This window comes from Primulina eburnea, chromosome 4, assembly GCF_022965805.1.
Source record: "Primulina eburnea isolate SZY01 chromosome 4, ASM2296580v1, whole genome shotgun sequence".
Lineage (NCBI taxonomy): Eukaryota > Viridiplantae > Streptophyta > Magnoliopsida > Lamiales > Gesneriaceae > Primulina > Primulina eburnea.
In genome coordinates this window covers 3,248,624-3,272,808 of record NC_133104.1, presented here as the reverse complement: position 1 = coordinate 3,272,808, position 24,185 = coordinate 3,248,624, and the positions used below count along the sequence as shown (strand labels likewise).

The 24,185-nt window shown below is 35.2% G+C and overlaps 1 protein-coding gene across 1 annotated transcript; it reads left to right on the top strand.

Moving 5' to 3' along the window:
• The first annotated feature begins 2,326 nt into the window (after positions 1-2,326).
• Positions 2,327-7,081, top strand: LOC140830643 (uncharacterized). Its single transcript, XM_073194059.1, has 4 exons — positions 2,327-3,062; positions 5,431-6,021; positions 6,344-6,635; positions 6,849-7,081. The coding sequence occupies exons 1-4, from the start codon at positions 2,448-2,450 to the stop codon at positions 6,881-6,883; spliced, it is 1,533 nt and encodes a 510-aa protein (XP_073050160.1). The 5' UTR covers positions 2,327-2,447; the 3' UTR covers positions 6,884-7,081.
• Positions 7,082-24,185: the final 17,104 nt, after the last annotated feature.

The window sequence follows — 24,185 nt, the reverse complement described above, 5'->3', positions numbered from 1 at the left end:
TTGGAGATTTGATTATCTTCTCTGTAAGCTTCAATTGATGATATCGGGTATTTAGTTTTTAAACTAATTTTATGTTAGAAAGTTTAACGAAGTTAGTATGGCTTCATTCAATGAAAAAAAAATCGACTAAGCTTATAAATTATTACATGTGTTTCGAGTATGGAAATCTAGACCTTACATTTGTTATATTAGCTCTAGACATAAAAATTGCACTCAACCTAAATTTTGATTATGCAGTAGTATATTGTAGCAGTTTTTATTTTTGATGAATTATATCATAACAACTGATAATTTTTTTCCAAAAAAAAAAAATGAAAAATTGAGAGAGACACTTTGCTTCAATGGATTATTTTTTCCTTTTTCTATCCAAGAATGATTGACTCCATTATCTTTTAAAAAAATGAACTCCATTATTATTTGATTGCACCATGATCGATTCTGAATATATTCCTGATTCCATTGGTTCCTACAGAAGTGAAAATAACCACCACTTTATGAGGACCAAAAATCACACTGGATTAGTGATGAGCAAGATTTCGGTTAAATCAGATTAACCGACTGAATTGAGCCAATTCAGAACTTCGGTTCGGTTATTTCGAAATTTCGGTTTTCAAACTAAAAAAATTCGATTATATCGGTTAATTCGGTTCGGTTACAGTTTTCAAAATTTTGAAATCGGTTAACCAAATTAACAGATATAGTAAATACTATTATTTAATAAATTTTTATTTTTATTTATCAATTTATATATATATTTTTAATTTTTAATTTTATAATGAACCATAATTCTAATATATGGTATTGTTCTCTCACTTCTCTAACCGAATTTCTCGTTTTCACTTATATATTCTCCACTTTTGATTTCATCCGCCGTTAAGAAAAATTTATATACATAATTAAAGTTAAATTACAATTTTTTAAAAAAACTAATCGGTTAATTCGGTCATCCGATTTTAATTCGGTTCAGTTTTTATTAGTTATGAAAATTAATTCAATCGATTCGGTTATTGCTAAATATTTTGGTTCGATTCGGTTATTGTAATTCGGTTCGGGAATGCTCACCCCCACACGAGACCATGTTCAAAATTAAAAATAAAAATAAAATCACACGATATTTACTTTACCTCAGTTCCCACGTTATGTTGCTATGAATAATCACTATTCATACCTATTTTATGTGACTATTCATATAGTTTATTTACTATTTAAAATGCTCTATGATTTTCATAAATTGTATATGAGTGATTTGGAATCCGAACAAACTTTTATAAGATCATCTCACAGTCAATTTTGTGATACAAATCTCTTCTTTGATATTTTTCATGTCAAAAATATTACTTTGTAATATATAAATATGGATCAGATCGACCTATCTCATAAATATAAATGAGTAAGACCGTCTCACGAGACAAGAGACTATAATTGAACGATCATCTATATGTAGCAAATTGTTATGTGACATGTATCGAAGATTACAACTATAGCAAACATGAAATGAAATAAAATATTTATAATAATGTGAGTGCATATCTATATGTGCGCATGTTGTACAAATTTTTTAAAATTAAATGTTGAGTACCACAATCTAATTATGCGATACTTTTAATTGATAAAACAGTACATCATTTTATAAATCTAAAGTCACGAAAATATTTGATTTAAGCTTTGGTTAAATTTGTGAAAGTTACTTATTGTAAAAATGGATACTCTTTTATTTAAATAAATCTATAAAAAGAATTGGTTTTTAAAGCATAAAAAAATGAGTCAAGAATTGATATTTTCGCAAAATACTAGTCCAAGATCACACGATAATTAATTAAATACTTTCATTAAATGTGATACCACCTAGAAATTTCATTTTTATACGTCAACCCTCTAATTCAACCATCTCACAACTTAATTCCGAAGTCACGAAAATTCTAGAAAAAGAAAAAATAATTTTTTTGGGAATTATGTACGAATTAATTTTGTGAGATGCATTTTTAAATGAGTGGGTCTCATGTGAGACCGTCTCACGGATCATAATCTGTGGGACGGGTCAATCCTACTCATGTTCACAATCAAAATTAATACTCTTAGCATAAAAAGTAATACTTTTTCATGAGTGACCCAAATAAAATATACGTCTCACAAATACGATCCGTAAGACCGTCTCACACAAATTTTTACCTTTTTAAATAAACTCATTTTATATTTTGTATGTTTAAATTTTTATCGAATATAAATTAAGTAGAGCTATTTCACATATTTAATTAATTAATAAGAAGATTTCATATGAGAGAATCTAAAAAAATGGCCTTTATTTATTCATTCGATTTCAATAAAATCCAAAGACCATAGACAGATAATCCCTTTTGGACCCCTTAATTTACAATATATTTCGAAATTGCATGCAAAATTAATCCAATTACCCAACTCCACCCACCTTTACGCCTAGCTTCTTGTTAATGGAATTCTTCAAGGAGGCGAAGGCGGTAAGATTAAGGAGCCACTTGAATAAGTACTTGGCGGCAGACGATGACCAAGTCTCCACGCGGCAGAGCAGAATCGGCGACGCCAGGAGAGCCCGGTGGCTGGTGGAGCTCGTCGACGGAAACAGCTACGTCGTCCGCCTGAAGAGCTGCTTTAACCGCTACCTCACCGCCTCGAGTGACCACTTTCTACTGGGCATGATGGGGCACAAAGTCTTGCAGACTTCGCCGGAGAATCCGGAGAAAGATTTGACCATCGAGTGGCAGCCGATCAGAGATGGGTTCCTGGTGAAGCTGCGGGCTTTTGGGGGCACGTGCTTGAGGGCTAACGGCGGGACGCCGCCGTGGAGGAATTCGGTGACGCACGACAACCCTCATGCGGCTGCGACGCATGATTGGGTCATGTGGGACGTGGAGGCGGTGGAGGTGCCGGAGGATGAGGCCGTGGCGGATTACTGGTCGATGGTTTCGAGCTTTTCGTCTGTTTCCGATGAGATCGCCGGTCTGGAGCTAGGGTTCGAGTCGCCGGTTTCTGTGCGGTCTGGGCTGTCCGATTCCGCCTCACCTTCGCCTAGATTTTCCATGAAGAAGGTACGATTGTTTACTCAAATAAAGTCGATTTCTTTGGAAATCTATTTATTTTTTAATTACCAACAAAATTATTATTTTCCTTAATTAGTGTTAATTTAACAAATAAAGAGATAAAGTTCTGAGAATATCATTAGTATAATTATCGTAATTTCAAGTAAATCAATTAAACATGCTAAGAAACAAAAATAATAAACAAAAAAAAAAGATATATTGTGTTGATATGGTTCAATCTTTAACCTTAATATGAGATTGAGTCATTTGTCATAGATGAGATTCTACTTATGTGTACACTACCCTCATTTTATTTCAATGGGTAAGATCTTATCACGCATACAATTTCAAAAAAAAAGTGGGTCTTATATATATATATATATATATATATATATATATATATATATATAATAGGTAAATCTTGGCCATCTATCCTATCATGATGTCCACATGGATATGATGAAATAAACCTTCGTATTTGTAGTTTTTACTTTTGATTGATATTTTCCTAATTTTGTCTATTTTTAGAAAACCGATAAATAAAATCTAATTATTCCGAGAATTAGAAATTGCATACCAAAAACTTTGTTTGTGGTTTGATTGAATCGGATTGGACAAGGTATTTTTAGCATTAAATTGGAGAATATTCACATACTATTTTTTTGTTTAAAAAAATTATAGAAGGGTAAAAAAATATATGAAGAGTTCAAGAACAGTGGCTCTCGGTTGACAACAAAGTAGGGAGACTCCAAAAATAACTTTATTAGGACAAGTAAAATTAACTTTTGCACCAACGTTTGTTACCAAACTTTTCACACGTATTCATTTATTATTGGAAACCACAACAATAATGTCACATACATACATTATATGAAACAAAAACAAATGGGAAATGAAGATTGTCACACGGCTTTGCATGAAAATGACCTCATTTTTAATCGACGACGTGTATTTTCTGCTGTGCCCCGTAGAAACTTGTGGACACGGGTTTACACTATAAAGCGTAATCCAATGAGATTTTCTTTTTTTAAGATTATATATAATACATATGAAATATTACATTTTTTTATCTTGATATTTATTAGCTTTTCAGGTCAAGTCGTTGGACGATTCTTGATTTCAGTTCACTAATTTGATTTTTTTTTCGATTTTTAGTTACTTTCACCGGTGTATTGATAGTATATCGAAAAATGATAACGTGACATCAAAAATTGCTGCAATAGTACTAAAAATTTATTATATGTCTGATGTCATGTCAGCATTCTGGTTATATATATATATATATATATATATATATATATATATATATATATATAGTTGAGTAATCATATTTTTTTATTAGAAGTGTTATTAGCATAAAATGATGTATGAAGTGAGTCATCAAATATATAGATTGGAGCTTCCAAAAAAAATAATAATTAAAGATTGGGGGTGGAGAAATAATATTATTTGCATTAAATAATTTTTCCTTTGATATCTATGTATGGCTTGGTGGCCATTTAGCTCATTTATGTTTTCGTACAAGTCATGCTGATTTGAATATTGTATTGGGATCATTCTAATTAGGTCGGAATTAATGTCACCTTCAGTATATTCTATTTTATATTTTCATTAATATATATGATTTAAATGAATTTAAACTTTATAAAAATTTAATATTCTATCTCACTTTTGTCTGTGAAAATTTAAATGAGAGGAAAAATAAATTCATACATAAATATTCGTGTTGCTAATTCAACAAATTTTTTATTTTTATTTTTGCTTTTTAGTATATGAATTGGTCATCTATAACTAGTCCAATTTGGTGAGCTATACATTGCATTCTATTCTATTTATTAAAAGTCGTTTTCATAGTTGTAGTTTGATCATCTATAACTAGTCGGATTAAACTTGATGATGTTTTATGAGATATTCGAGTCGGTAAAATATGTTTGTTAGTCGTCCCACTTAGGTTGGATAAAATACTTGGGAGTTTTTAACGATTGAGTTTGTCCATTCACCGAAAAAAAAAAGAACCGTTCAGATTTGCTGTGTATTAAAAAAAAAAAGAAAGAACCGTTCAGATTTGCGGTGTATTGCAAAAAAAAAAAAAAAAAAAAAGAACCGTGACTTTTAACGTCGATCGAATAAATTCTTGATGATTTTAGATTCTTTTATTGAAGCACATTTACTTTTTCAGGAAAAAAATGAGTTGAGAATTATAAAATAGAAACGAATTTTAGTTGGGAATACGTAGAATCAGACAATAAATGATCCTCGTTCCTATTGTACGAGGCCCCCCTACCTGCCTGTCGTTTACATTCTCCATCTTCGACAAATTATTCACCGATCAAAAGCCAATCATTCATTCATCTTCACTCAATTTTTTTCCGCGCAGAAGCTTAGCTCGAAGTTTTCAATGCCACGAGCTCCAGCAATGGACTTGTTCCAGAACGCGAAAACGGTCCGCCTGAGGAATTGCCATGACAAGTACTTGGCGGCCGAGGAAGACGAGGAATCCGTCACCCAAGATCGAAACGGCGCCGCCAAGTCTTGTAAATGGACGGTCGAGTTTGTCGAGAATTCGGACAACATTATCCGGCTCAGGAGCTGCTACAACAAGTACTTGACGGCGTCGAATCAGGCGTTTCTTCTCGGGATGACTGGCCGGAAAGTGATCCAGACACGTCCGAGCAGGCTCGACAGCTCCGTCGAGTGGGAACCGATCAAGGAGAACGGCGCCGTGAAGTTGAAGACTAGGTACGGGCAGTTTTTGAGGGCGAATGGGGGTTTTCCGCCGTGGAGGAATTCGGTTACACATGATATTCCGCATCGGACGGCGACCCAGGAGTGGATTCAGTGGGAGGTTCATGTGGTGGAGATTATGGTGGAGCAATCTCCGGTGGGTAAAGAAGAATCTTTTGCTTCCGAAACCAGCTCGCCTTCCACCACGCTGTCTCCCGTGTCTGCCAGTTTTTCTGGTCGAGAGGTAAGTAAATCCGTCCGTAATCGTTCTATATAACAGTTGAAATGCGATCAGAAATTGTGCTAGTTAAACCAAATCCCATTATCATTTTACATTAAAAAGTTTTATGCTATTTTGACATCTCAGAGGACGATAAATAAGACTTAAATAGATTTGTACGTGAATGGAGGAAATATGTATGATTTTTTAAAAATACAGGGAAGTTTTCTGTATGTGGAAATGTTTTCAAAAACCAAATTTTATGATAGTTTTAGTCTAAGGTAAAAAAAAAAATGAATCTTGATGGGAAATATCTCCTTCTGAAGTTGTTGGTACTTTGGCGCAGTCAAATGACTCTTTAGCTAGTTCGCCACCGAAGGCGAGTGATGGAAGATTGATTTATTTTCACCTCGCTGATGAATATGGAGAAGTGGATGAGGGGTTCGAGGAGCTGCATGTTTCATTCAAGGGAAATGGCGTGCACGAGTTAACGACGAGGCTGGAGGTTGAGTTGGGGCTTGATGGGATCACGGTTTGCACTCGAAGCCCGTTGAATGGGAAGCTTTATCCTCTTCGTCTGCAGCTTCCACCCAATAATGCAACTATGCATGTTGTTGTTGTACCGATTTCGTCACGAGGTGATCTTTGATTCTGCATTAGTTTATGAATTATTAACATTTATATTGCGCAATATTTGGGATGAGTGATTCTTTATTTGAACTTAATTATTGAAGTCGGAGAAACATTTGTCTTCTTGACTTGAATTTGTTTAGTGAACTGATCACTGATCCTATATTTTCTTGTGCTGAGAATGCTATTCACTCTCTTCTTGTTCTGGTGTATATCTGTAGCTCAAGATTCGGCGAAATCAGAAGTGCTGTTGTAGGAGAAAGTTCAGAAATCCCAACGATTTTGCTCAAATAATTGTGTGTTTTCTGTACATCCTGCTCTGGCCTGATTCTACATATGCTAGCTTGGTAGAGAGTGAATTTTGCAATGTTTTTGTTTTTGTTTGTTTTGTTTTGTCTGGAAATGTGTTCGATGCTTATGTATTTATTATATATAGATTCAACCGGTTACGAAATAGCTGTAACTCTGCTTACTTAGCCTATTTAACGCGTTGCACCACATTGGCTAATTGTCGACTTTTCCGCTTGAGCGTGGACGTTGATATACAGTAAGAATATTACACTTAGGGTGTGTTTAGGGTGTGTTTGGTTGAGTGGATTAAATAAGGATAGATTAATAGTCAAATATTTATCGTTAAAATTTTAAGTTGTTTTAATAATCATTTTGACCCGGTTTAAGATCTAATTTTATGGATAACTATTTGATTAATAAAATTGGATCTTAAACCGGGTCAAAATGATTATTAAAACATCTTAAAATTTTAACGATAAATATTGGACTATTAATCTATCCTTATTTAATCCATCCAACCAAACACACCCTTAAGGTAAGATCCAATAAATCCCTGCATCGGGGGCAAATCTCTTGGTTCAAGAGTATGTGTCTTGTGAGACGGTCTCGCGAATCTTTATAAGTGAGATGGTCAATCTTACCGATATTCACAATAAAAGTTAATACTCTTAGCATAAAAAGTAATATTTTTTCATGGATGACCCAAATAAGAGATATGTATTACAAAATACGATCTTTGAGATCGTATCATACAAGTTTTTGTTATTATTTTAATAGATTTTTTCTGACACAATATCACAAATATTTATCTGTGAGAGGGTCAATTCTTTATATTTATAATAATAAGTAATATTTTTGGTATAAAAAATAAATTTTTTTTATGAGTGATGTAAATAGAATATCTATTTCGGATAATGTAATCACAAAATTTTGTGTTGCGATTTTTTATAAATTTTGTTCCCTGAGCATGTGGATGGCTAAAGAATATTTTGGAAAACCATTTCCGATAATTAAAAACTTCACATAAAAACAAAAGTGGCAATTTGCCAATTTTGACGCAGTGAACCCTCCTCCCTCTCGTTGGATCTGCCATCATCAGTGAACGGGAGGCATCTTGTAACCAGTGTTATCGTGCTTTCTTGAAAAATTGAATCAACTTTCTTGAGGTTTTCTAATTTTTGGGTTTAAAAATTTCCGAAAAGAAAATTGGAATTTTCATTAAAATAAATATTTTTTTATATAATAATCAATCATTGTTTGCAAATTTTTCATACACTTAAATGAAATATTTATGTAAAAAAAATTTAATTTTAAATTGTTATATATATTTAATGTTTGTGTAAAAAATTACATTTTTTAGGGAAAAAAATAGCTTTTTTCAGTATTGAATTGCAAAGATATTTTAAAAGTAAGAAAATCTTATAGGCTGTTTAGGGAAACCAAACTGATATGCTTACTAAAAGAACAAAAACTTGTGTGAAACTGTCTCATAAGAGACTTACTCAGAAGCTTTAAAAGAACTAATAGTGAGTATTTTGTGTACAATATTATACCAGATAGATTGCCCAGTTTTACTGGAGAATTGGTCATTCCAATTAATCTTTGTCCTTAGTTTTATTTCAAGGTTATGTTGCAATTTAACTGAAGTCCCACATTATAAATATACGAAGATGATCGTGTGTTAATAAGATAAAATGATATCTCTATTGATATGAAGTCTTCCGGGTAAAGTTCAAAAACAAATCTATGAAAACTTACTCAAAGTTGACAATGTCATATTATTGTGCAGATATATGACTCTTATTGTACAAAAAGTGATATAAGAGTCATGGTCTAGATCGAGTTATGACGATGAAATTCTCTGATGATTAAAAAATGAGGTGGGAGCTCCCAGTAAATCCGTGATGAGATCGAAGCAGACGGGACCACGAGGATGGAATGATGGGTTTGAGGAGATGTCCGAACTATGAAAACAGACGATATAAAATATATGAGGAAGATTTTGAGTTAATAAGATAAAATGATATCTCCATTTGAACGATGTCTTCTAAGTAAAATTTAAAAGAAAATATATTCAGGCTTAAACCAAAGTGGACAATATCATATAATTACGGAAGATTTGTGACTTTCATTGTATAACAGATTACATAGGCCATATCATATGCTTGATAGGTCGAAGCTTATGGCATCATTTTGATTTTATGTTACTACTTGGTCGATATTTGGTTTTCTTATTACTAAGAGGTTCGATTTTTAGGGTTACGAGACTCGATCTTCCGAGCCCGAGGGTTGTTTGTCCGGTCAAGAGCGAGGATTACAAGTAGGATTTTGGAAGATTTGACTTTGGATTTTTTTTTCATATGTTGACTTTGGATTTACTGTATATTTAGGTTAAGTTCATGTGCAGAACCAAAACCACTGTAATTTTTCGAAAAAACTATTATACTTTGCATAAGCCAAACAAACCTTAATTTGGTCTTGATTAGTGTGCAATTGGATAATTAAAGATACGTCCAATTTTAACATGCACTGTGGGCTCAAGTCTTGTGTCCGATGGGTACTCGTCATGAGTTTTATTTTGTTATTTTCATTATTTCGAGAAATTGATTATTTTATACAAAATTTTATTTTTTTTTTCCAAAAAAACAAAATTATATATATTTAAATTATTCCTAAGAGAGCATGTAAACATTTAAAACATTTTAGAAATTAAAACCCATGGTTTTCGTAGAAGACTACGAAATAGAGCTTTAAATCGAAAACTCGTATTTTAATTTTTCTTTAAGAATTTACCATATGATCTTTTTAACTATTATATATCGAATATAACTCTATTTCAACTTCTTATTATAAGAAGAAATGCTTGACAAAATACTTTCTATTTCTTGGATAAAATCCTAAAACTAAAAGTAGCAAGGAAAAATAATGAAAAGATAATTAATAGCTAAAATGAGTATACTAAAAGAATAAATTCAATCTTATCAAATTTCTGATTCAAGGGAGTTCTACCATTCAATTGTATCACTATTCATCGACTAACAATTATTTATTCATACAGTTACAAGCAATTAACTTTAGAATTATATGGATAACCGCTAAAATTCTTGTTTTTTCCTAATTTAATTGATCAAATCTATCATCCAGTCAAAACTTATCGATAATAAACCTCGCACGATAACGTTCCATATTGATTAAAAATAGCATTATTTTTTTTTGAAAACAGTTATTCCTAAATCTAACAATAGAGATAGTTGTAATTGATAAATCCAATTTCGTCGATTTATTTAGACTAAATATATTATGTTAGCACAATACACCTAATCTAGTGCTACTCATGTACAAACCGTTCATGACAATTACGGATCACTGAATTTATGAATAACGATAGAAAATTATATATCGAATTAAATTGTCAGATTAATTAACATACATATTTCATATAAATAAATTATAAACAACAAATACTTGAACAAAACAATAATATTAAATTAAAGTACAAAAAGCTCATAATGATACAATTGAAATAGTAGACACCATTTGAATCATAAATAAAAATTTAGCCTGTTGAGAAGAGATGAAAAATTCCTATGACTCCATGTGTTTCACGTTGAATAAAGTAGAGGAAGAAGAGAGAAGTCTAAAGATAAAACAAGAACTAGAATAAAACCTAATAATATTGGGAAGAGATTATGTCTATCAATAAAGAAACTAGAATTTTAAGGAATAAAAATCTATTAAATTTTTCTTTTATCTCAATGATATATTTATCTTCCAAAATTTTCAATAAATTAAATATCACCATTAGAACTCTTAAAATATGACAATTCATCATAATTTTCGAACTCTATATCTAGCACAAGGCACCTGTGAAGCAATATCAAGACGTGGTCATGCCTTGTTCCATGACTTCTTATGTTTTTGTCTTTCTTTCACAGCCTCATCTTTGTAACTCAAATATGATAAAAATCAAATTTGTATCCCAAATTTGCTCCAAAACCATAAAACTTCATTCTACAAAAATAAATAACACAAAAAAGTTTCAATTGAATATGTCGAAAGCTAGAACAGCGAGAAATTTGATAACAAAAATAAGAACTATTGTGATCTTATCACAGCTTAATAGAGACAAAAATTTCAATGGTTTGGTATGACCAAGTTCGAAAATGGTAGTAAGGTCTCTCATTAATTTTTATAATTATGATATTATTTTTATTTAATATAAATCAAAATAAGTAAAAAAATAAAATTAATTAAGCTCAAAATAATAATAAAATCTATTATATAAACTATTTCATTTTTTTTTTGCCAAGAAAGAATTATCGTAGCAGTAGTATGGTCGTCCACCTTCGTAAGCCGAAACTCTGGCCCTCGGGGATTGAACTATTCATTATTAAACATAAATATTCCACTTTACACAAAAGATTGAATACAATCTTGTGATAAAAAAATCTCAATATAATCAATTTCATAATTTGGAAATAAATGAAGTGGCATGTGTTAGATTTCATGGTACAAGAAAGGATGAAGAAGGAAGAAGAAGACCATTGTTGTGATATAAAGTAGCATGTGTTTGATTTCATGGTCACACGACTCAAACCAATTGTTTGTGAATCGTATTTATTTTTCTTTATGTTGTGTTTAGATTGATATATTTCAATGTTTTTATATTGTTTATATATTTATATAGTATTTCATGTTAATTATAATGAATTCAAGTTCACTCAATTATAATGTCATTTAAATTTATTCCATGCAATAATATGTAAATAAGTAAAATATATATTTAAAATTTGGTTTATTGTTTAATTCTAAATAATAAAACTATAACCAAAATTCATTGATTTTTCAAATTCATATCCCAAACGCAATTGTAAGATCATATGTATATTACACATTCAAACGACTTCCAAACACCCGTACTTATTTAGGGGCATGATACCTCGGGAAGCGCTCAAGTCATTGGATCATCCTAGGACTCGGGCGGGGGATGAGACGAAAATATATGGGAAGTCGGGGTAAGAACCAACCTGGGGGAATGAAGTGTATTTTTTTATAAAACATCATTGGATTTGCGACACCAGAGAAGATGATCAGACCAACACATGCTCGAGTGAACCTAAGTTTTCAGCTTAGCCTATGCAGGGTAATAGGACTTAGAATATCAGGGCTCATGTCCTCGTGCTCGCACCACGATCATCTGTCCGAGCACCTTGATACATGTGTTAATTTCATGTCCATAGATATGAGATGTCATGCTTCGAAATCATTTACATGTCAATCAGCGCACGTAGAGATGATGTGACTAAACTAGAGTGAGTATTGACTATCAAATGTGGCAGTGTCAGGAGGCAGATCATTAGCAATCATTTTGTCATAAGTAGCAACTGAGCACTGAAAACAAGATCATAATTATATTTTCCCTATAAATACTTGGGTTCTCTTGATCCAGAAGGATTCTATTTCACTTACCATTTTTGCACAAGTTCTCAATATACATTTTTTATATTTCATTAGAGGGTTGAATTCGGAGGTAGTTGCATTTATGAATCTGCAGCGACCTTACCATTTTGCTGACATCCTGAGTAGAGCGAAGAGAGCTGAGGCGAGTCTGATTATACAGCTAGGAAGGTTGTGTGTGAAGCAACCCCAGACACAGCAATCCCCTCTCAGATTTGATCGCGGCAGTACGAGTGGGAAGCAAGATTTGCTGAAAGCTCGAAAGAAGTCATTCAAGAAGTTGGGGAGTAGTTCCTCTAGCTCGAGTGGTTCCAGTCCAAGCCATACGGAAGTCTATTGCAGGACTTGCGGAGGGAGACATTCCTCAGAGCAATGCCAAGGAGTACTTGGTAGATGCAATATTTGTAGACAACCTGGACATTTTGCGAAAGTCTGTCCACAAAGAGGTTCCCGCAGATTTCAGGGAGCTGGACCATCTGGAGGTAGTGACCGAGAAACAGACCCAAGAGGCACTTGATGATATAGTGACAGGTACTATTCTCTTATGATTAGATTGCATATGTATTGATGTATACTAATGCATTCCCTACGATTATCTTTGATTGAATTGCATTGATATATGTGGTACCTGTTGGGCCTGTATTTACTGTAGTTTTGATGTCTTTACCTTTTGAGAAAGAAAGATTGATCTCAGAGATTTCTGTGACATATTGTATACTACAGTAAGATGAGACTGGAATTGAGTTAGATTTTGACGTACTTGTGTTTCTGATTTGACCGCATTATTGATGTTAATATGTTGAACAAGTACAGAACTATTATAGATTCCTTTCAGGAGAGTACAAGATTCAGACCAGATATGGTTGATGACTAGAGATGTCACAGTAATTATTCTAGATTTAGAATTCCTGTGATATTTAGATTGTCTATGACTCGATTTTTACAGAAAGGAACAGATGGTATCCTTATGTATTCAGTAGATGTACTGAAATCGAGCCTAGCATTGGCAGATTTGCCAATGATGTGCGAGTTGACTGATGTTGTCAGATAAGATTTCGATTTGCTTTATATCAGAAAGACAGATTTCATAATTGAATTTAGATCAGATACTGAGTGTTGTTTTAGAATTCAGTATAGAATAACATTGAATGTATAGAATGATACAGAATGAATTGAAAGAATTGAAAGATCAGTAGAAGAGTACTGATACATCTGATTAATGTTGCTCTTTGACGTGTTTCAGTATCTTCAGAGATATTCTGATGATTCTATGCCTATTATATCTATGAGATTTTGATATAATTGCAGCATTTGATTGATCGAATCAAATATCTGAAGAGTGTATTGAATATTCTGAGAACTGTGATGATTGTATACAGAAATTATTCAGATAAGAATTCTGCTTGAAACAGATTGTATTCAGAGTATGCGATATCTGAAGTTAGTATACCGATTGATTTAGACACATTTGAGATTGTGATCAGGGGCTAATAACGATATTGATATCAGAAAGATCAGAAAGATCAGAAATGTCAGAAATGTATTTCGTCTGATTTGACAGATTATTTTATTCGACTGTTGTTTTATATCTGCTGAGTATGGTTATGGTTCCAAATCAGTATTTGAGATATCTTATATTGTTTTGGGAAGCATATTTGATTTGCAGGTGAGATATAACAGTTGATCAGAATGACATGAAGATATTTATCAGGAATCATTGTTTTATGAGTTCACTGAACTCACTAGATCTGTATAGGATTTTAATATTTTGTATCTGATTTGATATTACTGTTGTTTTGAATCCGTATATGCTACAGATTATTGTAACCATTGAGATTATATACAGTTCAAACCGAATCAGAGCTGAATTCGAGAATTATAGCAGTTCAGAAATGTGATCAGAATGTTCAGAACTTGAATGTGATAATCAGAGCAGAACATCGAGCAGAATAACAGATATGTGATTTGTACCGTATAAGAATGATGATCTTGTGATATCAGAATGTTTCAGAATTGTCAACAGAATTTGATATCGACAGTCAGAACCGAATACCAGGTAGGTATTTCTTCTTTAATTTATGTTATTAACTGATTTGTTTATATCAGTAGTTCGGATCTGAAATCACAGATAGGATCAGAAATGTACCGTAGTAGATTCAGTTTTCAGTCTGATGATTGAAAATGTATGATATTCGAACAGATAGTTGTGATATAGACAGATGAGATCAGTTATGACAGAAATTGTATTGAAATGTTGGCAGAACTTGTACTGATACGTCTGAATCGCTAACAGAAAAGATAGGAAGATAGAGATCAAAAGATTTATTACAGAATTGTATAGTTCTAAATAGAAATGAGAGTAAATTTCTATGGCTTTTGTAATGAAATTACCGCCATTTTTCCAGATTATGATATGATATGATTGTGATTGACAGATTTTTCAATCTATATCAATTAGTTTGTACCAGATAACGTACAAACATGACCAAATGACAAATATCGATGTCAAGAAATGGTCAGAGTAATCAGAATGTTGAGATAGATTATATCAGATTGTGATTTTTGATTGATTTTGCTGGAGTTTGTACTCGTGACAGAGTAGATCCTGAGCTCTCTCTTAGATTGTTTTACAGATTGACAGACAGTCAGAATGTATTATCCAGATATTGGAAGATTTTGGTGGAATTATAGAACGCTAGATGTTAGCACTAATTGATATGATTTATGATCACTGTGTGGCAATAGCTATCAACTTATCAGATGGGTAATGAGATAGGTATAGACAAGACAGTATACAGTGAATACTACAGAATTCTTTTGAAGAAAATTCGAAGGAAGATGAAGATAGTTCAGAATGAACAGATTTAAGAAACCAACTTCGGATGATGACGATTGGTATTTGAAGCTGATGATGGTAGATGTCCTTGATTGGGATAAACAGATTGGATAACAATTGCGGGAATTGTTTTATTATGAACTGTGATTGGTTTATACGGATGCTGTATAACCAACATGACAAGATTGATTCCTTCAGAGTTAGTTTAAGAAGTATTATGATAGCATACTTCATAAAGTCTTATTTCAGATTTGAAATCAGAGGTTGATACAAGAAAGAGATTTCAGAACGTGTTCATCGAGATGAGTTTTGATTTAAACGCTATTATACACTTCTCCTGATACATCTGAATTGATTACTTATGAGTTCGAGGACGAACTCAGATCTAAGAGGGGGAGAAATGTAATGCCCGAGAATTATAGAATTGATAAATCAAGATTATTAATCTTCATTAACGTGAGAATCGGAAGATATGAGAATGCATGACATGCAATGAGGGAAGAAAAGACGTGAGAAAATAGGGTTTGCAAAACCGCACCCGCGGTCATAAATTATGAAATTTTGGTAAGAAAGGCCGTAGCCACACCGCACCCGCGGTGCAGCTACAGTAGGGTGACCGCACCCACGGTCTTGTATGTAGCGCACCCGCGGTCGAAGATTTTAGAAAAATGATAAAGCTGCCGAAGCATGAGCGCACCCGCGCTGCTGAACACACCGCACCCGCGGTCATGCGTGTAGCTTGAAAAATGATGCCACGTTTTATGATGTGCATGCAGTATATATATAGAAGAATTACATGTCATTCCTCAGAATTTCAGAAAAATGGCCGAGCTGTTGAGAGAGTTTTTCCTTACGCCTTTTGATTTGCGATTGTGAAAGATTCGTCCATCAGAATTCAAATCCGACTGCAGTTCTGAGTTCCTTTTGCTACGGACTACACAAGGACATCAGGTATGGACAGATTGGAATACCAGACTTCGTCTTCGTCAGACCTGGAAGACAAAGGTATAATTCATGTGATATTCGGGAAGATACAACTCAATTGAGATCCCATTTGAGTTTCCCAACAAAATCACATACTAGAATTATTGTTGTTTATTTTATGATATGATTATGATGTGTTTATAGATGATATATTCATATCTTTTGAGATGATTATGCTTTGTTTACAGATTGTTATTCATTGCATTTAAGATAGGGAGTCTTGACAGAACAGTCAAACTTCTAGACGTTCGATGATATCGCAGCTTAGGGGAAGATCCACTCTCCTATTGTAGATGTCGATACAGATCAGACCGAAGTCTAGGAATAAGACGTACAGTCACCCCGATTGGGAGGGTAGGTGATAGATCGTCTTATTTTTAATCGTGTAAATCGCACCCTCTATTCAATTACGATATTAAGATCCGTGTGTTTTCCCGATCTTTTGATTCAAGTATTGTGTGATATTCACCTCTAAACTAGCAAGAGTTTAGCAACAAATAAACACGAGGATGAACAATCGAAAACTATACGAACCTTCGAAGAACTTTGCCTACGACAATCCGCACAAGCAACGATCGACAAACGCCACAAAGTTAAAAACTTTGATAAGTTTGATTTGATTTGACAAAGCTAAAAGCTTTGAAAAGTTGAGAGAAAATTCTCACAAGTTTGATAAACTCAAAATAATATGTGTATTATGTGTAAAAATTCTAACTTATATATAGTTAACAAAACCCTAAATATAAAAATTGCATATTTAAAGATATCAAATCTACTTGACAAAATAATTAAAACTCTAAATTAGGAAAATAAATCTCCGCCAAAACTAATAGGCACGGACCCCGTGTATGCCTCCGGGTGAGGGTCCGTGTAGGCTCTGTAAAATTACTCTCCGGAAAACAATGGACACGGACCCCGTGCACAGATCCGTGCTCGGGTCCGTGTAGACTCGGGTTTCTCCTTCTCGACTGTACTGGGCACGGACCCCGTGTACAGGTCCGTGTACACGTCCGTGTAGCCTCGGTCATCCTCTACTTGATTGTGATGCAACCCAAACCCTTCGAGCCTTGTTTCCAAGCTTTCATTGGTTGCATGAAGGGCAACATTCCTCATCTTCAAGCGTCCTCTCGGGATTGGTTCTTGGAACGCATAGTGGCTGGCTAGATTCACATCAGAGGCCAGAGTTCGAATCAGCGGGGCAGGGATCGATTCAAGGGGAAAGGCAAGATAGAGCCGAGTCCTAAACCACCGTCAGTTCCAGTTGATCCCGAGAAGCCACTGTGTCTTAAGTGCAGCAGACATCACCGAGGAGAGTGCAGATTTGGCACTCATAGTTGTTATCGTTGTGGTACTGCAGGCCACATTGCTAAAGATTGTCCAAGGGGAGCGAGCAAGGATAGAGTGCAGGGTCGTATCTTTTCGATGACCAAAGAAGGTATTAACCATGATTCTTCTGTGATCTCTAGCACTATTTTGATTCCAGGCAGAGTAGCTACGACTTTGATTGATACTGGTGCTACTCATTCTTTTACGTCTGAATTGTTTCTGAGATCTTTTGGTATAGTTCCTTCTGTTATTCCCCTCCAGTTCAATGTTGTTTTGCCTTCGGGAGATGTGTTGTGTCCGACGTCTATTGTTTTTGCGTGCCCTGTTCGTATTGAGGAGCGAGTTGTTTTTGCTGATTTGATTGTTATCCCTATGGTTGCCTTTGATGTTATTCTTGGCATGGATTGGCTATCGACCTATCGTGCTGTTATTGATTGCGTTGCTAAGACGGTGACCTTTGCAGATGATGGCATTAAGGGAGGAGTTCTCGCCAGTGCAGGTACTTCGCTGGTCCTTCCTTTTATTTCTTGTCTTGAGGCTGAGAAGTTGTTGTGTAGAGGTTGTGATGTATTTCTGGCTTCTATTGTTGATGTGGATAGAATGATTAAGTTGAACATTGATGATATTGATGTTGTGAGGGAGTTTGCTGATGTGTTTGAGGATGATGTGCCGGGTTTGCCGCCGGACAGGGATGTTGAGTTTGTGATTGATCTAGCTCCAGGCACGGTTCCTATTTCTAAGGCTCCGTATAGGATGGCCCCTACTGAGATGAAGGAGTTGAAGACGCAGTTGCAGGATCTTTTGGACAAGGGTTTTATTCGTCCGAGTTCTTCGCCTTGGGGAGCTCCGGTTCTGTTTGTCAAGAAGAAGGATGGGTCGTTGCAGCTGTGTATTGACTATAGGGAGCTCAACAAAGTGACGATCAAGAACAAGTATCTATTGCCACGGATAGATGATTTATTTGACCAACTTCATGTTGCCACTGTATTTTCGAAGATTGATCTTCGGTCTGGCTACTATCAGTTGAAGGTTAGGGAGTCTGATATCCCTAAGACAGCGTTCCGGACTAGGTACGGTCATTATGAGTTCCTTGTGATGTCTTTTGGTCTGACCAATGCTCTTTCAGTTTTCATGGATCTGATGAACCGTGTGTTCAAGCCTTATTTGGATAGCTTTGTCATTGTCTTCATCGATGACATCTTGATCTATTCCAAGACCAGGGAGCTTCATGCCGAGCATCTCAGAGTTGTTCTCCGATTGTTGAGAGAGAAGATGTTGTTTGCCAAGTTGAAGAAGTGTGAATTTTGGTTGGATCGGATTTCTTTTCTAGGTCATGTTGTCTCGAAAGATGGTATAGTTGTTGATCCTACGAAGATCGAGGCGATTCAGAAGTGGCCTATTCCTACTACTGTTTCTGAGGTACGCAGTTTCCTTTGTTTGGCGGGTTATTATCGTCGCTTTATTTCAGATTTCTCCAAGATTGCCTTGCCATTGACTAATTTGACGAGGAAGACTGTGAAGTTCGAGTGGTCCATTGATTGCCAAAGTTCATTCCAAGAGTTGAAGGATAAGTTGACGACAGCTCCTGTTCTTTCATTGCCCAGTGGTTCAGAGGATTTTGTTGTATTTACCGATGCGTCGAAGAAGGGTCTTGGTGCAGTTATGATGCAGCGAAGTAAGGTTATCGCCTATGCTTCTTGCCAGTTGAAAGACTATGAGAAGAATTATCCGACGCATGATTTGGAGCTGACAGCTGTGGTTTTCGCCTTGAAGATTTGGAGAAATTATTTGTATGGCGAAAAGTGTGAGATCTTCACAGACCACAAGAGTTTGAAGTATCTGTTTTCCCAGAAGGAGCTCAATATGCGGCAGAGGAGGTTGTTAGAGCTTGTTAAAGACTATGATGTAACTATCAGTTACCACCCAGGGAAAGCGAATGTTGTAGCAGACGCTTTGAGCCGTAAGTCGAGTTATTCTTTGAGTTCTTTGATTCAGAAGCCGTTGTTGATGGATTTGCAGAGAGAGGAGATTTCTTTGGTAGTTCCAAGGACCATTGCTCGCTTTTCAGCGTTGGTCATTCGGGCTACTTTGACGGACAGGATCCGTAGAGAGCAGACGACTGATTTGCAGTTGTTAGAGTTGAGAGCTAGAGCAGAGAAGAGGGGTAACTCAGAGTTTGGATTGAATGGTGATGGTTTGGTGACTTTCGGAGGCCGTATTTGTGTTCCCGTTGGTGATGATATTCGGCGAGATGTCTTGACAGAGGCTCATACCGCGCCATATTCGATACATCCAGGCAGTACCAAAATGTATCAGGATCTTCGTAGACTTTACTGGTGGCCAGGTATGAAGAAAGACATTGCCGTATTTATTTCTCAGTGCCTAACTTGTCAGCAGGTGAAGATTGAGCACCAGATACCTACTGGGACATTGCTATCATTGTCGATTCCTCAGTGGAAGTGGGAGCATATTACGATAGATTTCGTGACTGGTCTTCCTAGGACGCAGAAAGGTTTCAATTCCATTTGGGTTATTGTCGATCGATTGACCAAGTCAGCGCACTTTCTTCCAGTCAAGACGACGTATTCCATGAACCAGTATGCCGAGGATTATATAGCAGAGATTGTTAGACTTCACGGTGTCCCTGTGTAGATTGTGTCTGATCGTGACCCTAGATTTACCTCAGAGTTTTGGAAGAGTTTGCACAGAGCTATGGGTTCGCGGTTAGCTTTCAGTACAGCTTATCACCCTTAGAGCGACGGTCAATCAGAGAGAGTCATTCAGATTCTAGAGGATATGCTTAGAGCTTGTACTATTGATTATTCTGGTAGCTGGGATTCCAAATTGCCTCTTGTTGAGTTCACGTACAATAACAGTTATCAGGCGACGATTGGCATGGCACCGTATGAGGCACTTTATTGCAGGAAGTGTAGATCTCCCTTGTATTGGGATGAGGCTGGTGAGAGGAAGATGTTGGGACCAGAGTTGGTCCAACAGACAGCAGATGTTGTTGCGGTTATCCGTGAGAAGATGAAGACTGCGCAGTCGAGACAGAAGAGTTATGCAGATGTTCGTCGTAGACCTTTGTAGTTTGAGGTTGGCGATCACGTGTTTCTGAAGATAGCACCTCTCAAGGGTGTGATGTGGTTTGGCAATAAGGGTAAGTTGAGTCCGAGATTTATTGGCCCCTTTGAGATCTTGGACAGAGTTGGTGATCGAGCCTACAGGTTAGCCTTACCGCCAGATCTTGACAGAGTTCACAATGTTTTTCACGTATCGATGCTCAGGAAGTATATTGCAAATCCTTCCCATGTTCTTCGCCACGAGCCATTGGACTTGTCGCCAAATTTGACGTACCAAGAGATTCCGGTTCAGATTCTGGACCGCAAAGTTAAAGTTTTGAGGAACAAAGAGATCGGCATCGTCAAAGTCCTTTGGAGGAATCATTTGATCGAAGAGGCTACGTGGGAACCGGAGGATGAGATGAGAGAGAAGTATCCGGAGTTGTTCGTGCAGTGACGTCAATTTCGAGGACGAAATTCCCTTAAGGAGGGGAGATTGTAATAGCCGAGCCCGGTGTACGGTACGGTTTAAGTTTTGTATGTTTATTGGGTTGTGTGATTTAGATGTTTAGGGTTGTATTTTGAGCCATAGTATTGCTGGTTATTTTGTCTTGAGGTGTGGTTGATATTGTTAGTTGTTGGTGGTTGCGTCGTTTCAGTGTTTCGGATCAATTTTAGTTGCATTAGTATTGTTCTTGGCCGTGACCAGACCGCACCCGCGCTCATGGAGAGGACCGCACCCGCGGTCGTAATTGTTGGATTTTGGTGGTTTGGCCGTGAGTACACCGCACCCGTGGTGATGTTTGTACCGCACCCGCGGTGAGCACCGCACCCGCGGTCGTATTTTTCAGGGTACTGTTTGGATTGCCGAGAGCTTAGCGCACCCGCGGTGCTTGTTGGCAGCGCACCCGCGGTGATGAACAGTAGAGGTATGGTCGAGATTTTAAGTAGCTTTTTGGATAAGTTGACTTCACTTTTCCCTTTCTTTTCTCCTCCATCTCGATTTTCTCTCTAGAAACAAGGGTTTTCTTCATTTTCTTTCAATTCTTACCTTTGATTCTTGGATCTAGTTGGATTTTTGAGTTGAGATTGAAGTTCTCCTTGGTGCTAGGAAGCTAAGGTAAGCTTTTGGTGTGATTATTTCATGGTTTTGGAAGAGAGATGATTTGGGTTTGTTGTTTATGTTGGTTTAATGGATTATTTGACTTGGATTCTTGGATATTGAGTTGATGTTGGTGTTATTTATGGATTATTGTTGTATGTGGTGTACCAAGAGCTTAGATTGAGGTGTTCTTGTGGGTTGTAAGTGGAATTTCATCCCTTGTGCTCACATGATTATATATGTATTGTGTTCAAAGGTTTTATTGTGTTATTCCCTTCAATTGATTCTTGATTATGTATTGATTCCATTGCTATGTATATTGGGGACATTTTTATGTCTCATATTATTGAAAAGGGAATACAAGAGGAAAGAAGTGATTTCAAAGTGTTGTTTAAATGCCAAGAGAGAGTTTCAAATGTTTTATTGGATTGATAGATACATAGTCAGAGATTGCATGCAATTAGTTGATCAACGACCATAGGCTTTTATCCCTCAGAGTTATCGATTTATATCGATGGGATACGAGCACCACAGACAGAGTTACTATTGATATCAATCCAACCAGAGTAAAGAGAAATATTATTTCATTGTTATGCTATTGCTATGATATTCATGTTTCAGAGTTGATGGTATTTAATGATTTCAAAGCTATGTTTTACAGAGTATGATATGTTCATTGTTATGTAAGAGTTCCACTTGCTGAGTTTTATACTCATTTCAGTTATTTTCATGTGATGCAGCTAAGAGTGACGGACCAGGACAGTGACAGTGGCCCGAAGTCATATGCATACGAAGTTGGAAGGATGGCATTTTGGACATGATCATAGGAATGATATTTTGTATTTTTGTTATGTAATTTGAATGATCATGTATTTATTTTGGTTGCAAATTTTTTGTAAATGATTTTATGTTATGTAATTGTAATCCTTCCATCCTTCAATTGAAAATTTTAAATTCCGCTGTATTTTTAATTGTAACGGGTCAAGGTGTCACAATGAAACCCATTTTTATTGCTTTAAGTCATGATAGCATGTTTTTATGATTTGATTTGAGTAGCATGTTTAACTGATTTGAATTGCATGCTTATTTTGAGTTGATTTAACAGATTATGAAATCTATTGTTTTTAAGTTCATTCATGATAGAATATTTCATGATTTAATTTATGTATATGCATGTTTACCATGTTTTATACTGAGATTTATTCTCACCGGAGTATCCGGCTGTTGTCTTGTTTTGTATGTGTGCATGACAACAGGTGGGACAAGATCGGGGTCAGAAGATGATGAGAGAAGACGAGTTTAGCGTGGTGATTCCGGACTTGGATATAGATAGGTGTTATTACTGGAACTTTAGTAGTTGAACCTTAGATTAATTTGATCTAGAAACATGTTGTACAAGACTTGTACTATTATACTGATTTGTATAATAAATTGATGCCATTACCTTCCGCACTTGTATTTTAAAAGAAAAATTTTTAGACCCTGTTTTATCTTAATTGATAATTAAATCCCAAAGATGATTAAGAAAAAGATCAGCGTCCGAGTCCCCACACCGGTGAATCGCTCACCCAACTCAGTCGATTTACCTGGTTATCATCAGGGCATGATATTGTCTCAATTGAGAACAAACATGGTTTAGATTTCATGTCAGAGCAAAAACATCGCCAATGCTGTTAAATTTAGGACAAACATAAATAGAATTTAATCAATATCATTCAGACAACGAAATAATGGGAAAATAATTTAACGAAATAATGGGAAAATAATTTTGTTGACACTATCTATTACTATATACGAAGAGATATCCATTTAAAAAGCTAAATTTTGGTGTGAAGTCATTTTCCTATTCTAGTTTTGACGTTTCATGTTACTCCAAAATTTCTAATACGGTCATTATTTTTAGTTGACTTAAAATTCGTTTATCAGTACTATATATATATATATATATATATATATATATATAGAGGAAGAGGACCCCTTTATTATTTACCAATTCCAAATTCACCTTTTCATGCCACTCCAAAATTTGCAACTACAGACCTTATTTTTAGTTAATTTGCAAAAAGACATTTATGTATCAAAAATTACGTACTTGATCTATATTTATTATTTAAAATAAAAATATATATAATGTGCCGAGATACACTAATATCCATTAAATTAAAATTCTTAAATAACCCATTCATTATTTCAACAACGGATCATAGTAATAGCGCATATTCAATTTTTTGTATGCAAAAAATGTATGAGACGGTCTCACGAGTCGTATTTTGTGAGACATATCTCTTATTTGGTCATCCATGAAAAAATATTACATTTTGTACTAAAAGTATTACTTTTTATTGTGAATATCGATATGTTTGAACTGTCTCACAAATAAAGATTCATAGAACCGTGTCACGAAATACTTACTTTTTTTTGTATTGAAAATATCAATGTTATTTACAATCCCTGTCATAATACTTCCAAATTGTCAATTCCAATCCTTACAAGCACTGTT